This window comes from Patagioenas fasciata, chromosome 20, assembly GCF_037038585.1.
Source record: "Patagioenas fasciata isolate bPatFas1 chromosome 20, bPatFas1.hap1, whole genome shotgun sequence".
NCBI lineage: Eukaryota > Metazoa > Chordata > Aves > Columbiformes > Columbidae > Patagioenas > Patagioenas fasciata.
The window spans coordinates 1,658,059-1,682,869 of NC_092539.1; the positions used below are offsets into that span (position 1 = coordinate 1,658,059).

A 24,811-nucleotide genomic window follows, 5' to 3' on the forward strand; every position below is an offset into this window, starting at 1 on the left:
CAGCAGAATTTCAGGTGCTACGTGAGGCATCCTCATGCTCCAGCTGTCACCTGAGACGGCAACCACAGAATCACAGTGTTTGGGGTTTCAGGGCCCTCTGCAGATCCCCAGCCCAGCCCTGCTCACCAGGGTCACAGAGCAGATCACACAGGTGGGTCCAGGCGGGTTTGAATGTCTCAGAGAAGGAGACTCCATACCCGCTCTGGGCAGCCTGGGCCAGGCTCTGGCACCTCCCAGCAGAGAAGTTTCTGCTCATGTTCAGATGGAGCCTCCTGTGTTTCAGTCTGTGCCCGCTGCCCCTCACCCTGGTGTTGGGCACCACTGAACAGAGTCTGGTCCATCCTCTCACACCCACCCTGAGATATTGATCCATTGATCAGATCCCGCTCAGCTTCTCTTCTCCAGCTGAACAGCCCCAGCTCTCAGTGTCTCCTCATCAGAAAGATGCTCCAGACCCCTCAGCATCTTTGTAGCCTGGCTGGTCCCATGTCACGTTGCCAACCTCATGCAAGTATCTTAGATACCACCTCACACCCAGATCACCGGTAGAGGTGACCTTTGCAATCAGAGCTGCTTCCCTACTACGCTCCTCACAGATACTGTTGCTCTGTGTGCTCATTTTCTGAAAGTTCGGCAGATAACTGAAAAATGATTTCCACGCTTTTCAGTCTCAAAGCGATTTTGTCCTGCAGTATTTCCAGGGAAACACCAGCATTCACCAAACCCCTCTTGCTGCCGGCCAAGTCTTGTCCGCAGTCACCGGCAGGACGACCCTTCCTGAACACATCTGACCGCTGCCACGTGTCGGCTGCTCTGTGGTTGCTCTACCCAATTCCAGCATCTTTATCATGAGCACGCAGAACTGGCACACAGCACAGCAGACAACTGGCTCACACCCTGCCTCTTTTCCTCCAGCCTATCTACCATCGATATCCTACACACCTTCCCCTCTGCTTGTGAGGACAGGCGCTCTGCTGCGCGTTTCCACGCAGCCCCGCATCAGTTAGGCAAGCGATGAATCGCACGGCAGCCGGCACTGTGTGCCAGCAGCACTCCTCCCTCTGCCCCGGGCTCTTCTCGGAGGAGGTGACACCAGCGGCAGCTCTCCTGTGCTGCCAGCCGGCCGGGGTGACCAGGGCGGCTCCCGGGGGTACGGAGCCGTTCTGCCCCTTTGCTGCCGTTCCTCCCGGCCGGTCGTGGAGCAGCAGCGCGGGCGCTGGCAGGCGCAGGGGGCGAAACCAGTTTGCTACAGGGCTGGAAACAGGTTCTGTCGGCCCCACAATTAACTCCGGTTTCTGCCTTTTGTAGGAGCAGTCAGGATCACACCTTCGATTCCTCCCACAGGGCAGGAACAGGAAAATTCTGTCCTTGTATTGCTCAGGGCGAATGAAAAGAAATAACAGCCCAGAAATGACTATCACCTGCCACACCAAATGTGGCACGGTCAGCACCACCGAACAAGGAGAGACCATGCTCAGCGGGACTGCAGCACAGAATTAAACAAAACCAGGCTTTAAATCCACGGAGACTGTCAACCTCTTTGGACTTAAACTTGAAAAAAATTACCCAAAATATTCAGATTGAGTGTTTGCTGTTGTGGAATCTTTTGGGAGTTCTGGTTCCCGTTCCCCCAGGGGACTCAGGTCCCATCGTCCGCTCCCTACCCAGCACAACGTGTCTTTAATATGGCATCGCTAGGCAGAGCCTGGGAGATACCAGCTGTGAGTTTGAACCAAACACAGGACAGGAGGCACAACACCAACAGCCGCTCTCTCCAGCTCCACGAGGAGTGTAAGAGATACGCCAGATCACAGGTGCAGCTCTGAGTGGAAAGTTGAACCTCTCCCTCATGTAAAGCCCAATCTTTCAAAACCAATGAAGTCCCCAAAATTCTTAGTTTTTGCACCAAAAACTAAAGCTTGCACAGAGATTCTCCTTTCAACTTCTCCTTTGCTGGGAGCAGCCGCGCTGCCGGCAGCGTGAGGCAGCAGCCTCTGCACATGCAGATGTTTCAGCTTCCTCCAGATGCACAGGTACAGATTCCGATCGCTTTAAAGTGCTGCCAAGGACAGCGATCACTGATAGCGCGGGGGCAGGACGGAGAACAGGCAAGTTTAAGCACTACTCGTGTGATAAGCACATAGTTGTCAAAATATATTAAGTTGGCAGCACACGGAAAATACAAAGTTTGGAATAGTCTGGGAAAGCAAAGACGAGCTTCTGCCACAGTCCATCGTGCAGCTGAGCTCGGTGTAGCTCTCTTACCAGGCACAAAACAAGCACTTTTCTGAGAGCACCTATTCCCAAGGCTCCTCTTTCCACAAGTGACCGACACCACCTGCAATGGTGTTAAATGGAGGTTCTGCCCCGCATCGCGCCAGCAGAAACCCCTGCACTGCACGCACCAAAGTACATCCAGAGGTGTGAGGAAGATGTTTCATGGTTAATCCCACCTCAGGTCTTGATCCAGCGAGGCACTAAGTGGGACTCGTGCTGGCCTTTAAGCTTGTGAGAAGCAAAGGGAAACATGAAAAGGTCTTTCAGTGGGGAGGATCACTGAGATCAAGAGGCAAGAGCCCTTCCTGTCCTCACAGAGCCCGGCCTCCTGCATCACTGTGATCACCTATCATACATGGAGGAGTTGAATATTCACCATTGGAAGCACCTAGTGGGCTGAACAGTTGCCACAAAGTGATGCTGGGCATTTTATCAATGATCTCTGTCTTAGAAACCCACATCCTTGTGCCTTTGAATTGCTCTTTTAACTGATGGCCCATGAAAGAGAGACGAACAACTTGAGCCGCTTTGCTGGTGTGCACAGGCGGCGCCCGCGATCCCCCGCGCGGAGATCGCCAGCCACCGGCCCGCCGCCGCCCCGAGGGCCCCGCTGACCCTTCCAACGGGTTTGCAAAGGCAGCTCATGATCTGAAACCCGTAATAACGGCAGAATTCAAACCCAGAGGAATTACAGAAACCTCACTTTGCAGTTACCTCACCATGAGGTTGCAATTCCATAGGGACATCATAGACACTTAAATCATCACTAATGGTTTGTCACCGTGGAATTTTGTGGCCTTCCATTGTCACATATCTATTTATTGTAGTACCAGGCCACAACATGGTTACCACGAACTCTCCTGTTTATACACCAAGAACAAAAACCCTTGGTGCACTTCTCCCTGTGTTATTAAAATTACTTGTGTCCTACAGCACAAGATACAGAAGTCACAATACGTAACAGTCACCTAATAAACCTGCTGAAAATGACCAGAGCATGCAGAGAGAATCTAACACTTGTCCTGATTTACTCACACCCTGTTTGTGGCCTGAAGAGAACTCCTTTTTTTCTCCCTCCTTGTAATATATCAACATAAATGTTTGTAGTGTTCACTTACAGATCAGTGTATGGAAGTAAAAGAACATACCTCATCATCTTATCTAAATGCTCCAACCAAACTAGAGTATTTTTAAAGGCATAACAGGAATTAGAAGATAAACTTTTGTCCTTGCTTTTCGCTGCATGTACAATTTTGCTGTATGCTTACAAAGTCATGAAGAAGTGCAAAATGGTAATAGTAGGATGACAATATCCAGAGCTGCATATTCTGAGCATCTTCAAATAACCTCCAAGTAAATAACCCCGAGTAAATGGGAGAGGGAACTCCATACTCACCTGAACGTGATCTGTCCAGTTCTCCTGAGTCATGGTTTTCTGAAAAGAAAAAACCACTTGTGAGCGGTCTGAGACGAGGGAGATCGTTCCATACAGCGAGCTGAAACTCAACACACCACCTTACCACCGGCACCGGCCCTGAGCGAGGAACGCGCTCTGGAGCACAGGGAACCCTCCGCTTCTCGTGTGGCGCCAGCCGGGCACGGCAGAGAAACACGGCTTGCATGAAGTAATTCAGACAACTGTGAGACTACAGCACGTAACACAAAAAAATAATCCATATGCAATCAAAGCACACAGGCAACGCAGGTCCTTACCCAGCAGTGGCCTGAACTCTCGTTGTTACCCACAGCTGGGTCCTGGGCTCATCTGCAGGAAGCTAATCATGTTCACAACGCTGTGCGAAATGCAGCAGCATTTCTGGCTGGCTCAAAGCTGAGCCGGCACTCTCGCCACGCAGACAGCGCTAAGCAAAGCTGGAACGGGCCATGGGTGGGGGGAATGCATGGCCGTGGCCTCTGCCCTCCCTCAGGAGATGTGCAGTAAGTGCACCCAACAGCTCACCCCTGCAGAGCCACCCCAGAGGCTCCCGCCGAGGAAGCGCTCGCAGGGACCGTCTGCAAGGCTGAGCCTTCAGAGTAGAAAAAGACAAACTTTTCGCAACAGCCAAGTCATGAAAAATCCTCTGGAACCATGAGGTCTGGGAAAGGAAACTGATCAGGTACTATCCCCGTTCCGGTGGAGTTCGAGCCAGCCTTGGGGAGACGCTCATGCTGGGACCCGCTCTCCACTCGGCCAAGCACACGGGTCCCATGAGACCCACTGGCCACCGAGGCCTCTCCCCACTCCTGGCAGAGGTAGCAGTGATCATTAGTCCCACTTTCATGGCAAGGTACAGGAGCAAACAGGGAGTAAGAGCCTCAAGGAAAACATCTTTGAGATATACAAGCATGTAATTTAAATACTAGCGAGATAAAGGAGCCATTTAGTCAGACCTCATACACAGCTGAGAACGGTAAACAGAGAACACCAAAGAGCTCTCAGCAGGGACTGTGTCCAGAAACGGCTGCCAAATGTACCTTAACACAAGTAACTGGCCAGCTTGGATACTTTAAATCAAGCAAATACTCCAAAACAAAGGAAATGGAAGGCCAGAGAGAGCAGAACACCAGATCAAGAATCCATTCCAGTCTGCTAAATAAATACACCTGGAGAATCGCTTTCTGCTCTCCCCGAGCTGACCGCGCTCTCTAGGGCGATGTCAGCCCGCGGTGAGCTGACGCAGGACGCCGGGCGCTCCCAGGCCTGCTGGCAGCACGCGGCAGAGCCCGGGGGCTGGGGAGCAGAACCACAAGGGTCCCGTCAGATCCCCACCGCTCAGCCCCTCTTCCCATTCTGAGGACTTGGGGGTGGGGGATCAGAAAACCACACGCGTCTGCCTTCTGCTGTCAGGACATCAAACGAATCCTCTTCTGAGCAAAAGCACAGGCGCTTCTGGGGGAGGTGTCTCATTTCCTGGAGACGGGCTCTCTGCAGACGGCATCAATGGCAGCGTATGGAGGATGTCTGAACAACCTGTTGGGCTGTGCTAAAGCTGTGTTAAAAAAGGAGCAAGTCTCCTGTGAAGTGCGGATGAAACAGTGCTCAGTGTTTGGCAAATACAGCCTCACAATTCAAAATTCAAGAAATGGAAATGTTTTGCGATGATTTGCAGTGTCTTCTGGTCCCTGTCCTTCACAGTCCACTGGATACACCTGGATAAAACATGTGCTAACTGCTTTTTTCCAGGAGAGGCAGAACAAAAACTCACTCTGAGCTGACAGAATCTGTCTCCAGGTACAGGATAATGATAAATGCCAGACCATCAAGAGAACCACCCAAACAGCCTTGTGAAGAAGAACAGAACTATGCTGCCCAATGCAGGGTGCTCCAGAGCACCCAAAGTGCAGGGACTTGGCTCCATACGCTCATGAGAGGGGACGAGAAACCGTTGTCACGTCATTCTGCAGACAGTCAGCCTCCTAGAGACCCGCTCCTTGGAAAGAATTAATGGCACCTTCCTATTGCTACAGGCCCTCAGTGCCAGGACAAGTACTGGCGTATTTGGAAAGAGAACCTGGAGGCTGGGCAAGAGTAAAGTTAGATCAAGGAGAGGTTCGGGAGCTGAAAGGATGAATAGTACCACTGCGCTAAGCATTATCGAGGCTGTTAGCACAAAAAAGCTTCCGCGGCAGGTTTGGGCCACCCCCATCACAGCCAGGCCACAAGCACCAAACAGCGCCTGCAAAGAACTCAGCAACACGGGCTGCTTCAAACTGATGTTAAGGAAAAAACCAACCACACAATACCCCCAAGAAACCTGAACACAGCAAAAGAGCCTTTAGCCAGTATGTTCCTGCTAATTTGGGATGGCTGAGGGCAAGTGGAGGTGTGGAGAGCGCAGCCTGAGCCACCGTGTGCGCCCATCACCGCGGGGGATGCCGGGGGGAACGAGCACGGAGCAACCGCCGCATCAGAACACGAGCGGACACACGAGCTACCGGCTCACAGATAAAACAGGTCCGGTGGCAGATCAGATGCATTTCTATGCAGTAATAATAACAACTTGCTCATATACTATCAATACATCTAAATCATGTACGTGATGTTATTCAAAATGCAAAATAAACACCCATGACACACACAAAACAGAAACGTACCTCAACAAACCTCTTGTAGAAGAGATAATTCAGAGTTCTCAAGTGCCGCTGATTTACGACATTAGGGCAGAGAGCTAAAAGAAGGAAAAAGACGTTTAAGTATACAACATCGCTGAACTTCCTTCGAGTTTCGCTGTCTAGACATGACATCTTCCCTTCCCCAGTTTCAGCCCGTGGAAGGCAGGATGCCATGGCCCTGGGAACAATGACAGACAGACACGCACATTGGCAGCTTATCTCAACAATAAACTGCTATTTACACTTCCAACCGTGATTAGCAATGCTAATCCTCGGCTGCTGCTATCTCTGGTTGTACCAGCCCTGAACGATAAGATCCTCTTGCTGGTTCAATATGCCCCACAATCAGTGACTTCACACCTTTCATCAGGCAGCATCCTCACACCGGCACCCCCTCCAGTCTCCAGGGGCTGCCGCGTTCTTTTCCATTTAATTGGAACCTGTGCTGTTAATTCTTTGAAGCAGCTTTGAACACGTTACTCAGGACATAAACTTGTGGCTAATGCTTATCCGATAAAACATATCTCCATTAAAGAGACTCTATATCCACACAAAGAGGGTGGTGACTATTGTTTTGCTGAGCTGGCAAACAACAGTTGTTATTATTATTACTGCCATCTTTATCAGCTACGCCTTGTTACAACTGCAAAACCCAAGATCTTCACAGTGCCTTGTTTTGAAATCCAGCGCAACGAGAGATAAACGCAGAAGATAAAACACATGAAGCAGGATTAGCATAGGCATGTGTCGGTTCTTGCTGGATGCGGGTACAGGGATTTCCCCAGCGCCTCCAGCGGGGTTGCAGTGACCAGCCCCATTGCACGGGGGGCAGAGGGAGCAGGACCAGCCATGGAAAACGGGAATAGGAACCGGGGAGGGGAAAATTCTCTGCAGCGTCCCTTGAATCAGGGTAACCAGGACACATTCAGAGGGCCCCCGAGTCCCATGCCCTCCCTGCTCACAGGCGGCACGTCCAGGGACCAAGAACTGCAAGAAAGAAGGAAGATGGATGAATGGCAGAGCGTGGAATTCGAGGGACATGAACGGAGGTCCCGCTGGTTACTGCGTCACTTCACAACTTGAAAGTTTCCATCTCAAGTGGAAATGTCCAAAGCTGTTAGTTTGGAGTTAATCTTCCACGGTGTGACAATATATCCCTGCCCTCAAAGGATCTGAGGAAATCATTGCAATTATTCCGCAGGATATTATCCCAATAAATACGGTGATCTTTCCTCCGGATATAAAGCCAATATCCAGGGGAAAAATCATCAGCTCACAGAAAGCAACACGCTTTAAAGAAAGTAAGAACATGAAAATTAATAATATCATCAATTAAAGACTTCAAAGCACTTCAGAAAGAAACACAGTGTGATTTCTCCAGGTCACAGAAAGATCCGCTGAACGTTTTCCTGTGAGCTTCAACGGGAAATACCCAAAGCGGCAGGACGGAGGGATTTAAGTGCCCACCTGTGCAGAAAACAGGACACAGAAACACAGATGGACTGGAAATATTTTGCAGGCACTGGTAACATTTTCTATTCTGATGGAGCAAGGGAACTGAGCTTGAATCCACTTCTGCATTTTATTACAAAAAACTGAGAAGGACTGATTGAAAACATGAAGATAAAAGATAACTTGGTAAGAGACAATAAACTGAAGAGTTCAAAGCTCTAAGAAGAACAGCAAAATAAGAACAACAAAATGGACTTGAATAAACTCAGAGGACTGGTAGGTAAGATTTCATGTGAAAACAACTTGTAAAGGGAAAGAGAGCGAAGAAGAGCTGGCAATGGAAAAATGGGATTCTGCGAAATCAGAACCTTTTCTTGATCTCGAACACAAGAACAAGGTGTAAAGTGCATCACACACGTAGAAAAGAACAGCACAAACACAGAAAATCACAAAGCCCAAAGTAAAACATGAGATGCATTTACCAAAAGCCATAAAGGCAAGAGGAATTCCAGATAGCCTTCTGGAGGAAAAAACCAAGCACCAGTCTAATGGCGAGGCTACACAAGAACCGGCACGGTCCGCACAGGAGACGGCGAACTCTGCACCTCGGAGGGCTCTCAGAACAGGTTCCACATTCCACGTCTGTCGGAGATACCAGGAGGAGCTGCTCTGGCTCTGGGGCACGATGGTGACGCAGGTGGCACCGCAGAGGCTTTGCCAGACCCTTTCCCTGCAGTTTCACCACCACCTACACCTTATATGTGCAGAAATCCAAGTGCTTGAGGGAAGAGCAACTTACTCAAGGTCACACACCGGAGCGAACAGGAGTTGGAACTCAGGTCTCCGGAGCCAAACCCAGTGTTGTGTTCGTTGGGGCAAAGACAACGTCCTCACCTTTCCGGAACAGGGACCATCCTTCTCTGCAGTGTTGGTATAACAGGGTTTTGGGATCCTGATTGGGTTCTGGAGCACTAGTGCAATACAAGTGGCATCATGCTATGAAGGCACCTCTTTGGGCACGTGTTACCTCTCAGCCTGCGCCACAACAGCCGAGCTACACTTCACATCTGGGACTCACAAAAGCAAAAATCCCCCTCTGTTTTTGCCCTTTAGCCGACTATCAGCACCGGAGAGGAACTGAAAACGACATCTATTTGTCACACGGGTTACGAAACCCATAATACACACCTCTTTCACTCGTAGAACATTAGTAGGATGTGTCTATGGGGGACGTGGTGCAATTCATTTTCAGGTGTGGCGCACGGCCACCACTCCCAGGTGACACGTGGTGCCTCCTGACTTGGGACGTGGACCCGATTCTCACTTTACAACACGTGGAGAGCTTGACTTCCCTTCACAATGAGACTCCTTACCCTATCCTGGCAGAGCAGAAGGCCCCACACAAACTATACTTTGCTTGGGGACAGAGTAATGGAGTCTTTTTTTAATAAAAGTACCTGAAACGCGAGAAGCTTTTACCCTGGTATCGCTAAGGATTGCTGGGTATCCGAGGAGACACGAGCTGTCTCTCGGTGTAGTATGAGTCCCGAAGTGTGAATTAGTGGAGGGTAGGGCTGGACTCAAGAAACCCTCTTTTTCTTGTAACCTCCAAGGTGCATTATTGTCCCTCATAAAACGCTCTGTGCCACCAGAGATCAGGGTCCTCAAAAGGCCGGTGAAACAGCAGAAACCCCAAACAAGGCTCAAACCCTTGAGCTACCTGTGGGATTTGCTGCCCTGAGAAGAACAGAGCACACAGCACAAGGGGTTTGATCTGTGCCTGAAGGCAAAGTGCTCCGGTGTGGTCTTCAGACACTTGTCTGGATAGAATTAATTCGTGCTCAGAACGGCAAGGGTGGTGTCAGCTTTTCCACAGAAAAGCTTGGAGCTGCTGCTCTTGGTCCCGAGCAGATCACAGGCTAACGTCTGTACCTCAGTGGATAAAACGGTAGCTGAGAAGGGCCCGGAAAGGACCCCGGTGTGTTCTGTCCCTTCTCCTCCAGCACCGTGGCCCTGCAGCCCCGACGGGTCCTGCCTCCCAACGCCCAAGCCCAGACGATCTTCTCAGTCATGGTGCTGATATCGAATACGGAGCCAAAAAACTCTGAAGAAAAATCACCAAGTCGGGGGAGACAACCCTTGTAAAGGAAATGTCAAGGAAAGGAACAACCTTCTGCGCTGTTTTAACGAGAAGGTAAAGAATGTTTGAAATCTTCTCCTCCCAAATGCATTCCTGTAGAGTCAGAAGAGATCCCTCTCTCTCTAACAGCGGCTTTTGGAAGCACCCAGTGTGGCCCCCCGGGTCTCACATTGATCCCTGGGGACAGCCCGGCCGTGTCACCTCACAGGGATTCCTGGGGACAGCCTGGCCATGTCCCCTCATATTGATCTCTGGGGACAGCCTGGCCATGTCCCCTCACATTGATCCCTGAGGACAGCCTGGCCGTGTCCCCTCACATTGATCCCTGGGGACAGCCTGGCCGTGTCCCCTCACATTGATCCCTGGGGACAGCCTGGCCGTGTCCATTGATCCCTGGGGACAGCCCGGCTGTGTCCCCTCACATTGATCCCTGGGGACAGCCCGGCCATGTCACCTCACAGGAATCCCTGGGGACAGCCTGGCCGTGTCCATTCATCCCTGGGGACAGCCCGGCTGTGTCCCCTCACATTGATCCCTGGGGACAGCCCGGCCGTGTCCCCTCACATTGATCCCTGGGGACAGCCCGGCCGTGTCCATTGATCCCTGGGGACAGCCTGGCCGTGTCCATTGATCCCTGGGGACAGCCCGGCTGTGTCCCCTCACATTGATCCCTGGGGACAGCCCTCGCCTGCCCCCTGCTGGCCCGCCCCTGGGCACTGAGCGCGCTGAGCTCACACCATGAGGAACATTCACACCCAACTGAAATTAAAAGTAAAACCCGGTGGACAAATGAAGAGAAACGTTTCTCTTAGTTTATGCTAAGGAAACTTCTGAAAGACTGTGGTAGAAACATGTTCCAAGCACTCAGAACCTCAGGTGCTCAGCTAATTAATCACACCGCTCCAGGAAAACCACAACTTTGAACTGTGCAGTCTTTGCTATCAACACCATCACCTGCCTTATTGTCACACGGCACTAAGGACTATATGTGAGGACAGCTGTACTTGTGTCATCTCTACCTCATCCTCTCTGGGGTATGTGGACTGTGCAAAAACACAACAGAAAATAGATGTGACCGTTTCAAACCCAGGTAGGGTCAGCTCCCCCACCTCCGGGAACCATTGTACATAGAAGTGACTCTTACAGAGTCTCCACAGAGTATTAAGTAATTAGCCTGCAAAAGTTACAGGCTCATTAAACCAGGGCATACCGACCCATGTGTGAGAAAAGACACCATAAAACTCAGTTTCCTCAATCACATACCATTTCTGCCCAGCTCCTTCCTTCCCCAGCAGAGCCAATTAAATGGAATCCCCACCGAGTTTATTGGGACACCTTCGGGATTTGGCAGAAAACTTCCACTGACCATGCACTGTTTTGTGTGTTAATATCGGAATATGGTTCAGAAAAAGAAGAACACCCAGAAATTCAGAGGAAGGGAAAGAGGGGAAGGGAAGGGAAGGGAAGGGAAGGGAAGGGAAGGGAAGGGAAGGGAAGGGAAGGGAAGGGAAGGGAAGGGAAGGGAAGGGAAGGGAAGGGAAGGGAAGGGAAGGGAAGGGAAGGGAAGGGAAGGGAAGGGAAGGGAAGGGAAGGGAAGGGAAGGGAAGGGAAGGGAAGGGAAGGGAAGGGAAGGGAAGGGAAGGGAAGGGAAAGGAAGCAGTGTTACCCCAGCTGCCACTGTTCCCCAAGGCAGTTCGAGCAGGACCAGCACTAAGGCAGGAATTCCTCTGTAGGGATTGATCCCCTTCCAACACATTGCAAAGGAGACTAAGGCAGTTGAGCAAAGTGTGAAGTCCTGCTCTGAATTATGTGTGACACCTGCTTTCATATATGGGACTATGAGAGTCATCCAGCCCTGTTGCTGCCCTAGATGTGGCACCGGTCTAAATCAGTACCGCACATCCCCTCACATCAGCAGAGGTGCCGTACGCTGCACTGCGGACACCGCGGTTTGCATGGGATCCATTGCTCTGGAAGCGCAGGAATGGGATCTGTGTGCACCGCAAGGAACCTCCTCACCAGTCAAGGGGTTGTGGACCGGCAAGATTTGGCCATTGTTATTGGCAGCTCCAACACGTGGCACAGCATCCCCAGGGAGAGATCCCACACACAGCACCCAAGATCAACAGCGACATGTTCCCCTCCTAGATTATTGTTTTTTTAAATTTCTCCGAATTCTGCATTTGAACGATTCCTTCATTTTACCTCTACAGTTAATACAACACCTTTGGTGGAGCTTTCATAATGAAAGGGAACAACTCAAATCCCTTACAGAGCATAAAAGACAATACAGCCTAATGACTGACCCACCTTGTAAAGGAGGAGAAATTACTGAAGACTAGTAAACTCCTGGGAGGGTTTTAGATTTTAAATACTTCGCCCCCTTTATGTCTCAGCTTTCACACCAACCTACTAAGTTTAATTATATTTACTTATCCTCCTATCAGGGTTTGTAAGAATTATCCTATTAACCTTTGAACACCAGTCTGAAGATGTGAAGATTAATATGTGATATAGTGTTGCTGCCAGCTGTAATAGGCCCACAATTTGTGGTTAGAAAACACTTTTTAGTCCAAGAAGAGAAAATTGCGTATCTGGGACTGATGATGGAAAGCTTTGCAGGGTAAAAACTAACGGTGCACCGAAAGGTGTCTGACGCAAGGTCCCAAAGAGAAGAAGAAACGATCAACGAGAGCCAAACAAAGCAGATTTTGTTAGATAACCGGTGGTGAAGCAGAGCTATGCAGTGATCAAAATGTGTTACTTTGCTCAGAGCCTTAAAAATCCTTACTCCAACCCCAGTTTATGCAAAGGACACAAAGGGCTGTGAGGCTCCCGCTTGCCAAGGGTTATCTCCTCCCGCTGACGGGCCCGTAACTCCCGAGAACACATCCCCGGATGAATAACGACCTGGCTCCTGCGTGAGCGGAATGGAGCCACAACTCAGCGCTGACCACCGCGTGTTTACGTAGAGCCGTTCTGAGGTCACGATTTATTTCACATCATGGAAGAAGCAGTCTATTAGTCACAAGCACTTCATTCTTTGACAGCACAAAGTGATAATTCCCATAACTTACCAGCTTTGGTTTTCAATATCATTAATTAAACCTTGAAATTCCCCACAATAAATCACAGCAGAAATTCCTTGCTGAACATGGAAGAAGACAAATTGACTTCATTTGTTCTTTATTGGTGAGATAACTCCACAATGTGCTGCGGTATCACATACCTGGGTCTACGTTAAATCGGTCTAGGAGTCTGAAGACCAGCTTGCTCAGCATTTTGCGGTTAAATTTTTCTGGTTTGTACCCGGCCAGGCCTTGATATCGGCTGTAAGCAAACAAACAAAATCAGAAACATCTGTGGAACTGCCCAAAGCCCATTTCCCACAGAGCAGATCCTGAAGAGCAGAGGTGTTGGGGTTTGCCGGGTGTTGATAAGAATGGTCCCCTGCCTTCCCTGAGTGACAGCAAACAGCCAGCTACACAACCACATGGATCTCCCAGCCAAGTCCAGAGGCTTGTTTGAAAGGAAGAGAAAGGGAATGATTCCTTCTCATCTCTTTTTCAAAACTAAGACAGCAACTATTGCATTCACACTGTATGACTGTGCTGTTGGCTTTGTGAGTGACAGGAGCTATTCTAGCAAGAAACAATTTATAAATTAAAACACACACGACTATTTCACGAGCGCATGAAGGTTAACCACTCGCACCTCTTGTTTTTCTGCCACTTCATCGCAGAATTATCTTCCTGCAAAACCTGTACAACCGATACTGAAACTCACCCTTGTCTGCAGCAACGCACGAGAGTCTGATTGCTCCAACCTCCTGCAGGAAGCTTTGACATTGTTATTAATGTATTGCTAAGATCTACTGCACAGGTTTCATTCTGCACTCCCCTCTCCTGGCAGGAGCTGAGCATCTGTCAATAGGAATGACACCTCTTCCTATGGATTGAGGTGCTGGAGGAGCCTCTGGCACAGACACCAGAATTTCCCCTTTCTCAGCTGAAAAGTGAATATATTGCACTCCATTACACCAGGAAACAATCTCAGACAGACAACCAGAGAACGCGCTGTCCTCTGACGGCAAGTTGGCCCCAGCTGTTTAGAAAGTCAACAAGCGTTTCTACCTTGTGATGTCTCTGATATTAAAACCAGGTTCACACCATGTGTCGAGGATCTGCAAGAGCTTGCTCTGGAGCTCGGGATAGTCTCCCACGTAATCTTCCACCAAGTTCGTTTTATCTTGGAGCAGCAGCGGCGTGCACATCTAGGGGAAGAAATGACATATAGAGCATGGTGGCTCCGGTCACAGTGTTGGGCAGCTCGCAGAGGGCACGGCACACGTCCCGCCTGTGACACTGCGGAGCTGGCCCGTCCCCTGCTCACACACGGCAACTCCAAGACCCCGCTTCACCCCCCAGTGCTGCCTAAAAGCAATGTGACATTTTCAACACAATTAGCAAAGCTTCAAAACAGCAAAAGCACTAAATTCCTTCACAGCGACCGCCACTTGACAAGAACACAGCTGCAATTTTGTGTAACAGCGGCTGCAGCTGGACAAACGGTCCAGTAAACTGGACTGGGGTCTAACAAAACTCCATGGCTTCCCAAGGTGTAACCGCACATCGGTGATGCAGCAGATAGTTCTTGGGAACAACTGAAAGCCTCCAGCGAAAGGCAGCACAGCGTGGAGAGCCGGGATGGATCAGAAGGTGGGTCTGATGACAGAGGAGCCTGCAGAGGAAATGACTCACCTTCTCCACATCTTGATCTGGCTGTAACTTCAGCTTAATGCTCAGTACGGCTGCCTGGAAAATACAGAAAAAAGAGTCTATTTAGGAGGAGAACACCACAGTGGATAAATGGGTATTACTCCAAAGAGAAGTATATATGCTATTATACAAATTTCTAATGTGTTAATGATGTCTGCTACATTTTCAAGCACAAATAAATCATATAAACATTTGGCCACGTACATTCCACTTAGAAATGCACGAGAACGCTCCTGGCAGAGCTGCATATTCTGAACAGCACAGCCCGGAGTCAACACTGGAGATGGGGTTGTGTGGCAGAACGGGACGGAGCGAAGTGCTCGGACAAACCCGGCTGACACTGATATTTCCCAGCAATTGAATTGTACAAACCACCCGACCCACCGCATCTTTCTGAGTTAACACTATCCATCTTGCTGTGCCTTTTCAATTTGGCCACATGGTTGCCTTTTCTGAAAGCAACTCGAGACTTAAAAGACTCTAAAATCAAGAGGTCTCAGTGTTTAAAATCGCTGCTCAGCTCCACACCCAAGAGCGCTCGGGTTCACCGCCATCAGAAAGACGTTTATTTTTCCCTTTTGTGGTATCTACAAATCTTTGATAAGCCAAGACCTGCCACGTTCACAAATTAACTCCAAATTAGTATCTTTTGCAGCTGAGGAGGCTCCGCTGGCTGAGCTGCAGAACCGGTTCAGCCGCCGCCTGCCCCGCGACTGCAGGGACGAGGAAGGAGCAAGGAGGAAGGAGCAAGGAGGAAGGAGGAAGGAGGAAGGAGGAAGGAGGAAGGAGGAAGGAGGAAGGAGGAAGGAGGAAGGCCCGGCCGCGCACGGCTCGCGAGGGATGGATACCAGTGAGCATTTCAGCAGTTTGCAGTGTCTGATTTCCGTAGTGTGTGAAAGTACTTGGATATCAAACATAAAACAAGCATATAATGGCTTTCTTTAATATATTGTTCCAGTAAATAGGGTAATAAGAGCAAGGAACCTCCTTGTGCATTTGTGTGTTAGTACTGATGTCACTGTGAACTGGGCAGCCAGGATGTTTTACATGAAGTGTTCTTGTAATTATTTTGCGAAGTTACGCTGTATTTTCCAAAATGGTTGTGAACAGTGTGTGAAAACACCACATTTCTGACCCTCCCGCGGCATTTAATGCTGAGCACAAGAGTTCACCACCAAGTGAGCTCACTAATGCCTGTTTACTCAGATGGGGATAAAACCAGCACGTTAGGGCTTAGAGGAAAAGCTCTTTATCAGGTTCCTCTGCTATCTGCAATTGATTTTGATTAGAGAGAATTATCATGAAAATGAAGGATTTGTTTGCCAGCCCCGTGGTGCTCATGGCACAACCTGTGGTTCACGTCACCTCGGGGGAAATCCCTGTTTGCGTTTCACCCGCTGCATCAGACACCAAGCGTCCAAAAGCAACAACCAACACTCACCACGTAGCTTCGGTCGTTGAATCTTAGTGTCCAGAAAGAAGAGAGATGTCCAGTTATCAGTGGGAAAACGCTTTTGTTTGTAATATGTTTTGGTTTGGGTTTGTTTTTGGGGGGGGTTTGGGTTGTCTGTTGAACACAAAATGAACGCTGTGCCCCTGGCGGTCGACACTTCATCCCGCAGAGAGAAGCCAGCAGAAGAGCTCTACGTGACAAACGCAGGAACGAGCGCTGACGTGACCGTGCGCTGCAAACCAGGCCCCGCGCCGGCTCCCAGCCCCGCTGCTACCTCCGGACTTCACAACTGTCCCACCCGCTCAGAGGCTGCTTTGCGGGGCTCTGCAAGCATCAAGTACCTTTTCTCTCAGATGATCAGATTAACACAATGCTCAAGCTGAGCAATTACATCCGTATGCAGGCTGAAGGTTGCTGCTTCTGTCTTGGACCTGACGAAGGGATTTGGGTCTCTAAGCTTTGGTAGCTGGTTTTATCTTTAAAAAACACTTGCAACTCTCACAGTCTTGTTTCACCATTTGATCTCATTAGCACCTTTCATTAAACAATTAATTGTTAATTTTAACATGCATGCATACAATGGTTTCCCTAATAGCTTTTTAATGTTCACACGCATGTTCAGATTAACCTAATTGCAGAACTGCTATCTAAATGGCATAGTTTTATCTCCACCTCTATTAACCATACAGGTGACTTAATCGGATGAACATGTGCAGTGTCAGGTCAGGTTTTCCCATTTTACTGGATGTATCTTCTACTTTGCACCCAAAACTGCAGAGCCAGGAAGATTCATTTCATAGAATCACAGAACCATGGAATCACTTTGATTGGAAGAGACCCTCAGGATCATCGAGTCCAACCATAACCCAGCCCTGGCACTGCCCCATGTCCTGAGAACCTCATGTCCGTCTGTCCAACCCTCCAGGGATGGTGACTCCAGCGCTGCCCTGGGCAGCCTGTTCCAATGCCCCACAGCCCTTTGGGGAAGAAATTGTTCCCCAGATCCAACCTCACCATCCCCTGGCGCAACTTGAGGCCGTTTCCTCTGCTCCTGGCGCTTGTTCCTGGGGAGCAGAGCCCGACCCCCCTGGCTCCAAGCTCCTTTCAGGCAGTTCAGAGATCAGAAGGTCTCCCCTCAGCTCCTGTTCTCCAGCTGAACCCCCCAGCTCCCTCAGCCGCTCCCATCACACTTGTGCTCCAGCCCCTCACCAGCTCCGTTCCCTTCTCTCAACTCACTCCAGCACCTCAAGGCCTTTCTTGGTGAGAGGGGCTCAGAACTGCCCCCAGGATTCGAGGTTTGGCCTCCCCAGTGCCCGGTACAGTGACACAATCACTTCTCTAATCCTGCTGGCCACACTATTCCTGATACAAGCCAGGATGCTGGTGGCCTCTTGGCCACCTGGGCACACACTGGCTCATGTTCAGCCGCTGTCACCAAGACCCCCAGGTCCTTTTCCACCGGGCACTTTCCAGCCGCTCTTCCCCAGCCTGCAGCGTTCAAGGGGTTGTTGTGACCCAGGTGCAGGACCCGGCACTTGGCCTCAGGCAATTGGCCTCAGCCCAGTGATCCAGCCGGTCCAGACCCCTCTGTATGGCCTTCCCACCCTCCAGCAGATCAACACTTCCAACCAACTTGTGTCATCTGCAAACTTACTGAGGTGTGCACTCGATCCCCTCATCCAGACCATTGACAAGGATATTAAACAGAACTGGCCCCAATACTGAGCCCTGGGGACACCACTCGTGACCGGTCGCCAACTGGATGTGGCTCCGCTCACCACAACTCTTTGGGCCTGGCCATCCCGCCAGTTCTTTACCCATCACAGATACACCATCCAGGCCATGAGCTGCAGCTTCTCCAGGAGATGCTGTGGGATAACCAAAGTGTGGAGAGACATCACCTCCCCAGCCCAGCTGGGGCAGACTTGGCTCAGAGGAACCATCCTGCTGTCAACGCTCCTCTTCCAACAAACCTCACGAGCTGGTTTTTATGATCATTTTAACGTCACCCAGCTGAAGGAGGTGAGGGAGCAGAGGAACGCGGTGCTGGCAGAAATGTCCCGCAGCCCCGTCCCTGCACGAAGCCAAACGCGGCAGGAGACGCGGGAGCCGTCCCAGGAACACCCGGCCCGGCTGCGGCTCCACGGGCTGGCTGAGCAGCCAGGCCAACGCAGATAACATCAGCGTGTTTACAATAGGAATAATAAGAGAAGAGATATGAGTAACTGTAATAAAGATGAAAGTGCTTGGCAGCTGTGCCTGTGGTCTCAACTTTGAGCTATTTTAAGATTTTGTTTTGTTATTATCATGTTTCGAATTGTTTCACTCCACAAACAAGTTTTGTGTAAAACGACCCTATTTTTAACAGTCTGTTTGTAGGCGATAAGATCTCCAGAAAAGCAACACCACATCCACGGGCTCATTTTGGAGTTAGCAAACAAACACTTGGCTAGGCAGACAGCGTGCTGTGACCGACGTGGGGAGAACCCCCTCCCCAGCCGAGCAAGGCACATTTCCACCGCGGTGCTGAATCCCCAGCCACGCCAGCGCACAACGCAGTGAATCCAACCACAGATCCTCCAACTCGGGCTGGATCAGCAGGGCAACAAAAATCCGCAGCAGCAACCTCCCCCACATCAGCTGATGAACACAAGAAAGATCCCCGTTAGGATGCAGGGACATGGAGAAGCTCTGGAAGACGCTAACATCAGTTTATCAGGGTCTACTCGTCCTCCCTCAAACTATAAAGACAACGTGCGATAGTCCTGACTGGTGGCACAAGTCGCCTTTTCACAAAAATACGTTTCATACATAGAGAGCTCCTGGCATCTGATCTGATAACAGCAAAGAATTAGCATTATTGCTACAGATAGAAGTGTTTAACAGCGATGCGGGGAAGGACCCCTCTATTGCCGTGTGTCCCCAGGTGGACGTGGGACAGGTATGGAATGAAGCCACCGCTTAGCACAGGAGAAAAGGTGATGACCCACCGCCTGAACCAAATCCCATCAGCGCCTGTGAGTCTCCTCATTGTCCTTGGGGAACTTTGGGCCATTCTTTGATTTAATTATGGTGAAAGCAAAAAATCATCTTTGGACATTCTGTACTAGTTTTGTTTCCCATGCATAAACACTTAAAAACACAGCCCAGGAGCACTGGATGAGGATGGGGAAGAATTCAAAGCTGGGCGATACCACATTAAATGATATCTAAAATGCGTGGAGGTGCACTGACCATGGGATGGGGGAAGTTGCCCAAGCGTGACGCATTCAGGCCGAGCCACAAGCACCAGAGCACTCCTCTGGTCACACGGTTGCAAAAACAAGAGTATGGGAAAACGGGGAGTGTTGTGATGTGAACACCCAGAGCACCCCGGCCCAGTACCTGCCCCTCTCTGCGTGTGCTGAATGCAACTGGCTCTGTCTCATCTAAAAATGACTATTCTTGCCATATACAGTACGAGGCACAGGAAGCCACACGAGATCTTATCTGCAAGGGCATGTGCGCTTGGGTGGTGTCTGCACCGAGAATTCGGGCAGTTTTCCCACGGGGGGGTTCGCAGCAGAGGAATCGGCTCCTGCTGGTGGCGCCGCTGGGAGCGGTGATGCAGGACACACAAATGGGCTCTGATGACTCCTGCATTACTTTGCTGCAGGCAAGTTGGGACAACACAGGGGTAAATACGCCCGTAACTCACTCAGTGCAGTACTTCTGAACCAATGGGGAAGGAATCTCTGAAAAGCCAGAGAGCAGACCGAACAACAGACCGAGAGTTTGCAGAGGAAAAGTCAGCGTCAATCCTAACAAAATCACAGTGATCAAAGCCTGGATACATAAGAATGGTAGAAATAATTGAGTAAAAGGCACACCGGCATTAATCATTGGGAACATCTGGTTTGTGTTTTGGAATCACTCATTTCAAACTTGTGGCTAATCAGCTTCGTTCAGACTCTCCGAGTGCATCACTGCATAGTGCATGACATCAGGTTAGATGTTTAATTACTTCCTGCCTAACGAGCATACGATATACACAGCTGTCTTCAGCAAGATCTTCAGAAATGAGAAAAACATGAGATTTCCCAGGTCCACTCTCAAGAGCGCATGAACACACTTCCCAAGGAGTGAGACCGTCACGGTGAAGCTGTGACAGGTTACTCAGAACTAAAGAATTTCAGGTAGAGTGAGAAAGTCGAGGTGGGAATATGTGTGTGCACAGGTGAAGGGAAGAGGGAACTGAAACAAGCATTTCTGTGATTTGTCTTCCTAAGGTCACTCCAAGCAGTTTTAGACCCGGTTTAACCGGTCAGTGCGTCCTCACCAATGAGCAACGCTGGGTGCTCCGGCCGGCAGCGCACGGCGTCCACGCTGCGCGGCAGTACAGCCGGTTCACGGGAAAAACGGGTCGAGACATCATCATCTTCGCACCAGAAACATCCCCTGTAACATTCTCCTTGCTTTTCTTCTCAAACATTATTTTAAATTCAAAAGAAACACGGAAATTCAAATGCACACAGTTTAAAATACAGTAAGAGTTGAAGAAGCCTTTGTAATTAAGGTGGTGAAGGGGGGAAAGAAGCAGAATTAGAGACGTTTTCACTGCCCTGAGAACAGCTCAAAAAAGTCAGAGCGAAGAAACCCAAAATCTGAGTATCCATTAATGTGCTCAACCAATCTCAACACCGATCTGTATGGACAGATTTGCCAAAATACACCGTGTGTGCTCAGCACCACGTATGAAGCAGGACTGTGAACAACAGCAGAACTGGTGCTCAAAACATCGCTGCACTGACAACCGAACGCCATGCTGCTCACCGAACTACGCAGTTCTACACCCCGCCATATTTGTATTCCTTTAACTCTTTGCTCAACCATCCTTTCTACCAAATCATGATTCTACTTGTGTAGCAGCATGTATTGCTGATAAAACATGGAATTCTGTGTCTACGGAGCTTCTTCTCTGGATCCTCCAACTTACTTCATGAGAAGTTTTTACAATTGGATTTTAAGATAATCCACATTATCTTAATTGAAACGGCGAACACTGACTTTAACATATAAGATTAAGCTCCATTATTTGTAGAAATTATAGGATAAAACACTAGTTGAAAAAATATACTCTGCTTTTGAAAATAGAGAAATCTGGACAGACAATGACCAAAAAAATCCCCATCCCATCAATTCCTTAAGAACCAAACTGAAGGGGAGCACAGTGCCGCCAGCCACTGACGCAGAGAGGTCGGAGTGGGAGCTCTCTCAGCCCCAAGAATATTTCTGGTTGTCAGAGGCTAAAAAGATTATTTATTGTTTCCTTCCTAAAGCCAGCGCCACTGCCACCTGTTCAGAATGGACTATAAAGCTGTTAAACAAGACGAGAACTTTGATGCTGACTGCGAAAACAAGTTCCACTGTATGTGACCCGAGCAGCGCTCACCGCTGATCCAGAAGCAAAGGAATGTGATTTTCTTCTTTAAGCGCAGCTATCTTTTTACCTTTATAAGCTGTTTAAAAAAATGTAAGTAAAATAACTCAGTGGACAATAGAGGGCATTCATCCCACAGAAAGACAGCCGCCACCCTTAGACATGAAATATCGCGGCACATTAAGTCATGAGACCCCGCTAATCAAAGCTGACAGGGCCCTGAATGTGATTTCTGCTGAGACTTAGCGATATCATGGGGCACTGAAGCATGCACAGCCTGCCAGACTGCCCCTGTTCATGTGACAATGGCTTTTATTCCCGAAAGGGGCCTGCGAGTGACAAGAGTCCCCTTTGTCTTTAGGCTCCCGCATTCGCAGTGCAAGAGAGGTTCATTCAACCAGCCCCAGACACTCTTTGAAAGGCTGAAGTGTAACATAAGATGACCATGAAACACTAGCTTGCCTTCTGCCTACCCCTCATTCTTCTCAAGCACAGCCTGGCCTATTCAGGGCCACTCATAGACCCGCTCGCGCTGCATTACCCCCGGTCTGCTGAATCCCCGCATTGTCCCGGCCCCACCAGCAGCCACGGCCCTTCCCACAGCAACATCCATCCACCCCACAGCAACATCCATCCACCCCACAGCAACATCCCTCCACCCCACAGCCCTTCCCACAGCAACATCCATCCACCCCACAGCTCCATCCGTCCACCCCACAGCAACATCCATTCACCCCACAGCAACATCCATCCACCCCACAGCCCTTCCCACAGCAACTTCCATCCACCCCACAGCTCCATCCGTCCACCCCACAGCAACATCCCTCCACCCCACAGCAACATCCCTCCACCCCACAGCCCTTCCCACAGCAACATCCATCCACCCCACAGCTCCATCCGTCCACCCCACAGCCCCACTGACAGCCACAACCCTTCCCACAGCAACATCCATCCACCCCACAGCTCCATCCATTCACCCCACAGTTCCATCCATCCACCCCACAGCCCCACTGACAACCACGGCCTTTCCCACAGCTCCATCCGCCCCACAGTTCCCTTCATCCACCCCACAGCCCCACTGACAACCACGGCCCTTCCCACAGCTCCATCCGCCCCACAGTTCCCTTCATCCACCCCACAGCCCCACTGACAACCATGGCCTTTCCCACAGCTCCATCCACCCCATGGCCCCATGGACAGCCTGGGTCGAGGCTGGTGTGGAGCCATGGCCTGTGGGTTCAGAGGACTTCTCAGAAGGGGACAAAGCCACCACATTTCACCCAAAATGACCTGAGCGGGAATGTCAAACCCGTCCGTCCCTCCCCGCCATGGCTGCAGAGCCGGGAGCCCCTTGCCCGGCCCAGCGCGCCCCGCGAGGCCCCGCGCTGCCACGCTCCCCAGCAGCTGCCAACGCCATTCACAACAGAACGGATAAACCCCAAACGGGCCAGACGCCTCAAACCCCACTGGTGTGTCCCTGCTTCTTCCTTTAATTGCCACTGGATCAGCTTGTTTCCCTGCATCGCGGGAGCACTAGTGCCATCCTCTGGCCAGCGCTCCTGCCAGGTGCTCCTCAGTTGCTAAATGGGAATAAAGTGACTCCACCTGCGGTGTCGCCCACCAAACCCAGCTCCCTGCACACAGCCGAGGGTTTTCAACACCCACCGGGCAGCATCGCTGCAAATGTCCCTGCTGAGGGACCCACAAACTGGCTCAGCTTTTGACCATCTCCGCTAAAACAAGGCGCTCGGGGAGGGCCGGACAGCTTTGGAAACCAATGACCAGCACAGGGATCTCTGGGATCTCGTTCACTGAAGACATCTTCCTCCAAAATCTCTGCGAGGGGAAGGAGTGGAGCTGGGGACCTCTGCGGTTCACACACCAGGAAATGCTTTCAAACAGGCAAAGGGTACAATGTGCTCTAGAATAAACGCTTCTCGTCTTATTGTAGATACAGCAAGAAAATAAACAGTGACAGCAAGGATTTATGAGGATTTCTGTCCTTCCAGGTGAGAGACAGAAGGGTCCAAAATCCTATTTCAGCTGTGAATGTGCTTCACTGCCCCATCCGAAAGACGGGGAAGAGCCGGACGAACAGACACATCCCAGCAAGTGCTGAGGCGCCAGGCCCAGGCGCGGTGGGTCAGTTCCTGTGAGCGCAGGTAGGGTCAGTCCCCACGGCAGGCAAAGACTTCCTGCTATTCTTGAAGATAATTCTATTCATCCTTCTGGCAGCAAAGCAAAACCAGAAGAAAGTTGTGGCTGAGGACAAGCAACAGCTGAGGTTTCCTGCTCTTCACACTGGAATGACTGGTGAATGAGCTTTGCTGGGGAAGAGAGAACGGAAAAACAATTCCACGGAAACAAGAATTCGGAGCTTTCCAAAATCAGATCTAGAAAGAACTGCATTTCTAATGAAAACAATAAATATCTTTGGAGCCATGACCTTAAAAATCACATTTGAATATAGTCAAAGATTGCATTTCTGATAGGTTCTTCAAATGCATCTAAAAGCTTATTGAGCAAAAGAGTAAGTGTCAAGCAGCTACCTGTGAACTTCTAATCAAACATGAAATATCCTATTTTCAGTATTCAAAGATGCCAACAAGGCTGGAATTCCACAGTCTCACTTGGGAATTCAACTATACGGAAGAACAGGATTTTAAAAATGAGTTTTTTCTTTTGCTACACAAGATCAGGCTGTTCTACACCATCAACGTGAACCACCTTTCTTTGAGAAAAACAAACCTGAGTTCTTCGCGTTTAACAAAGGGAAAAGAAAACCAAACCACCATGTTAACAGAACTGTAGTTTTACAATCTCAAGGCTACCGAGACATCCCTGTGATGCCACAGATGCTGCAAGTGCTCCAGACCACAGGGTAAAGCACATCAAATTCTGGGCTGGGTGAACTGCCCGTGTCGGCCACTCAAACTCACACACACGAGCAGTAACACATTTTGATACGAGCCCCAATGGCAAAGAGGCTTCGAAACTCCTCGAACTGAGGACCCTTTGGTTGGGTAACCACGTGGGAGCAGAGACCTTCCAGCCCGTCCTCGCTGCATGCAGAATGGAGACAGCACAGCAGGTCTAGGACCGACTACTAAAATCCCTTCTTTTCTTGCCAAGGAAAACAAAAAAGAACACAACCATCCCCTTAAATTCTCCAAATTAAA

The 24,811-nt window shown here is 50.0% G+C and overlaps 1 protein-coding gene across 21 annotated transcripts in view; it reads right to left on the reverse strand.

The window, feature by feature from the left end:
- Window positions 1-24,811, reverse strand: part of EXD3 (exonuclease 3'-5' domain containing 3) — a 298,384-nt gene that overhangs the window by 169,920 nt on the left and 103,653 nt on the right. For all 21 annotated transcript variants that reach the window (XM_071817354.1, XM_071817355.1, XM_071817352.1 and 18 more), the window contains 5 exons: window positions 14,743-14,796; window positions 14,116-14,255; window positions 13,212-13,312; window positions 6,373-6,446; window positions 3,674-3,712 (listed from right to left, as the gene is read on the reverse strand). In XM_071817354.1, the coding sequence (XP_071673455.1) occupies window positions 3,674-3,712; window positions 6,373-6,446; window positions 13,212-13,312; window positions 14,116-14,255; window positions 14,743-14,796 (408 nt within the window). The remainder of the gene's footprint in view (window positions 1-3,673; window positions 3,713-6,372; window positions 6,447-13,211; window positions 13,313-14,115; window positions 14,256-14,742; window positions 14,797-24,811) is intronic.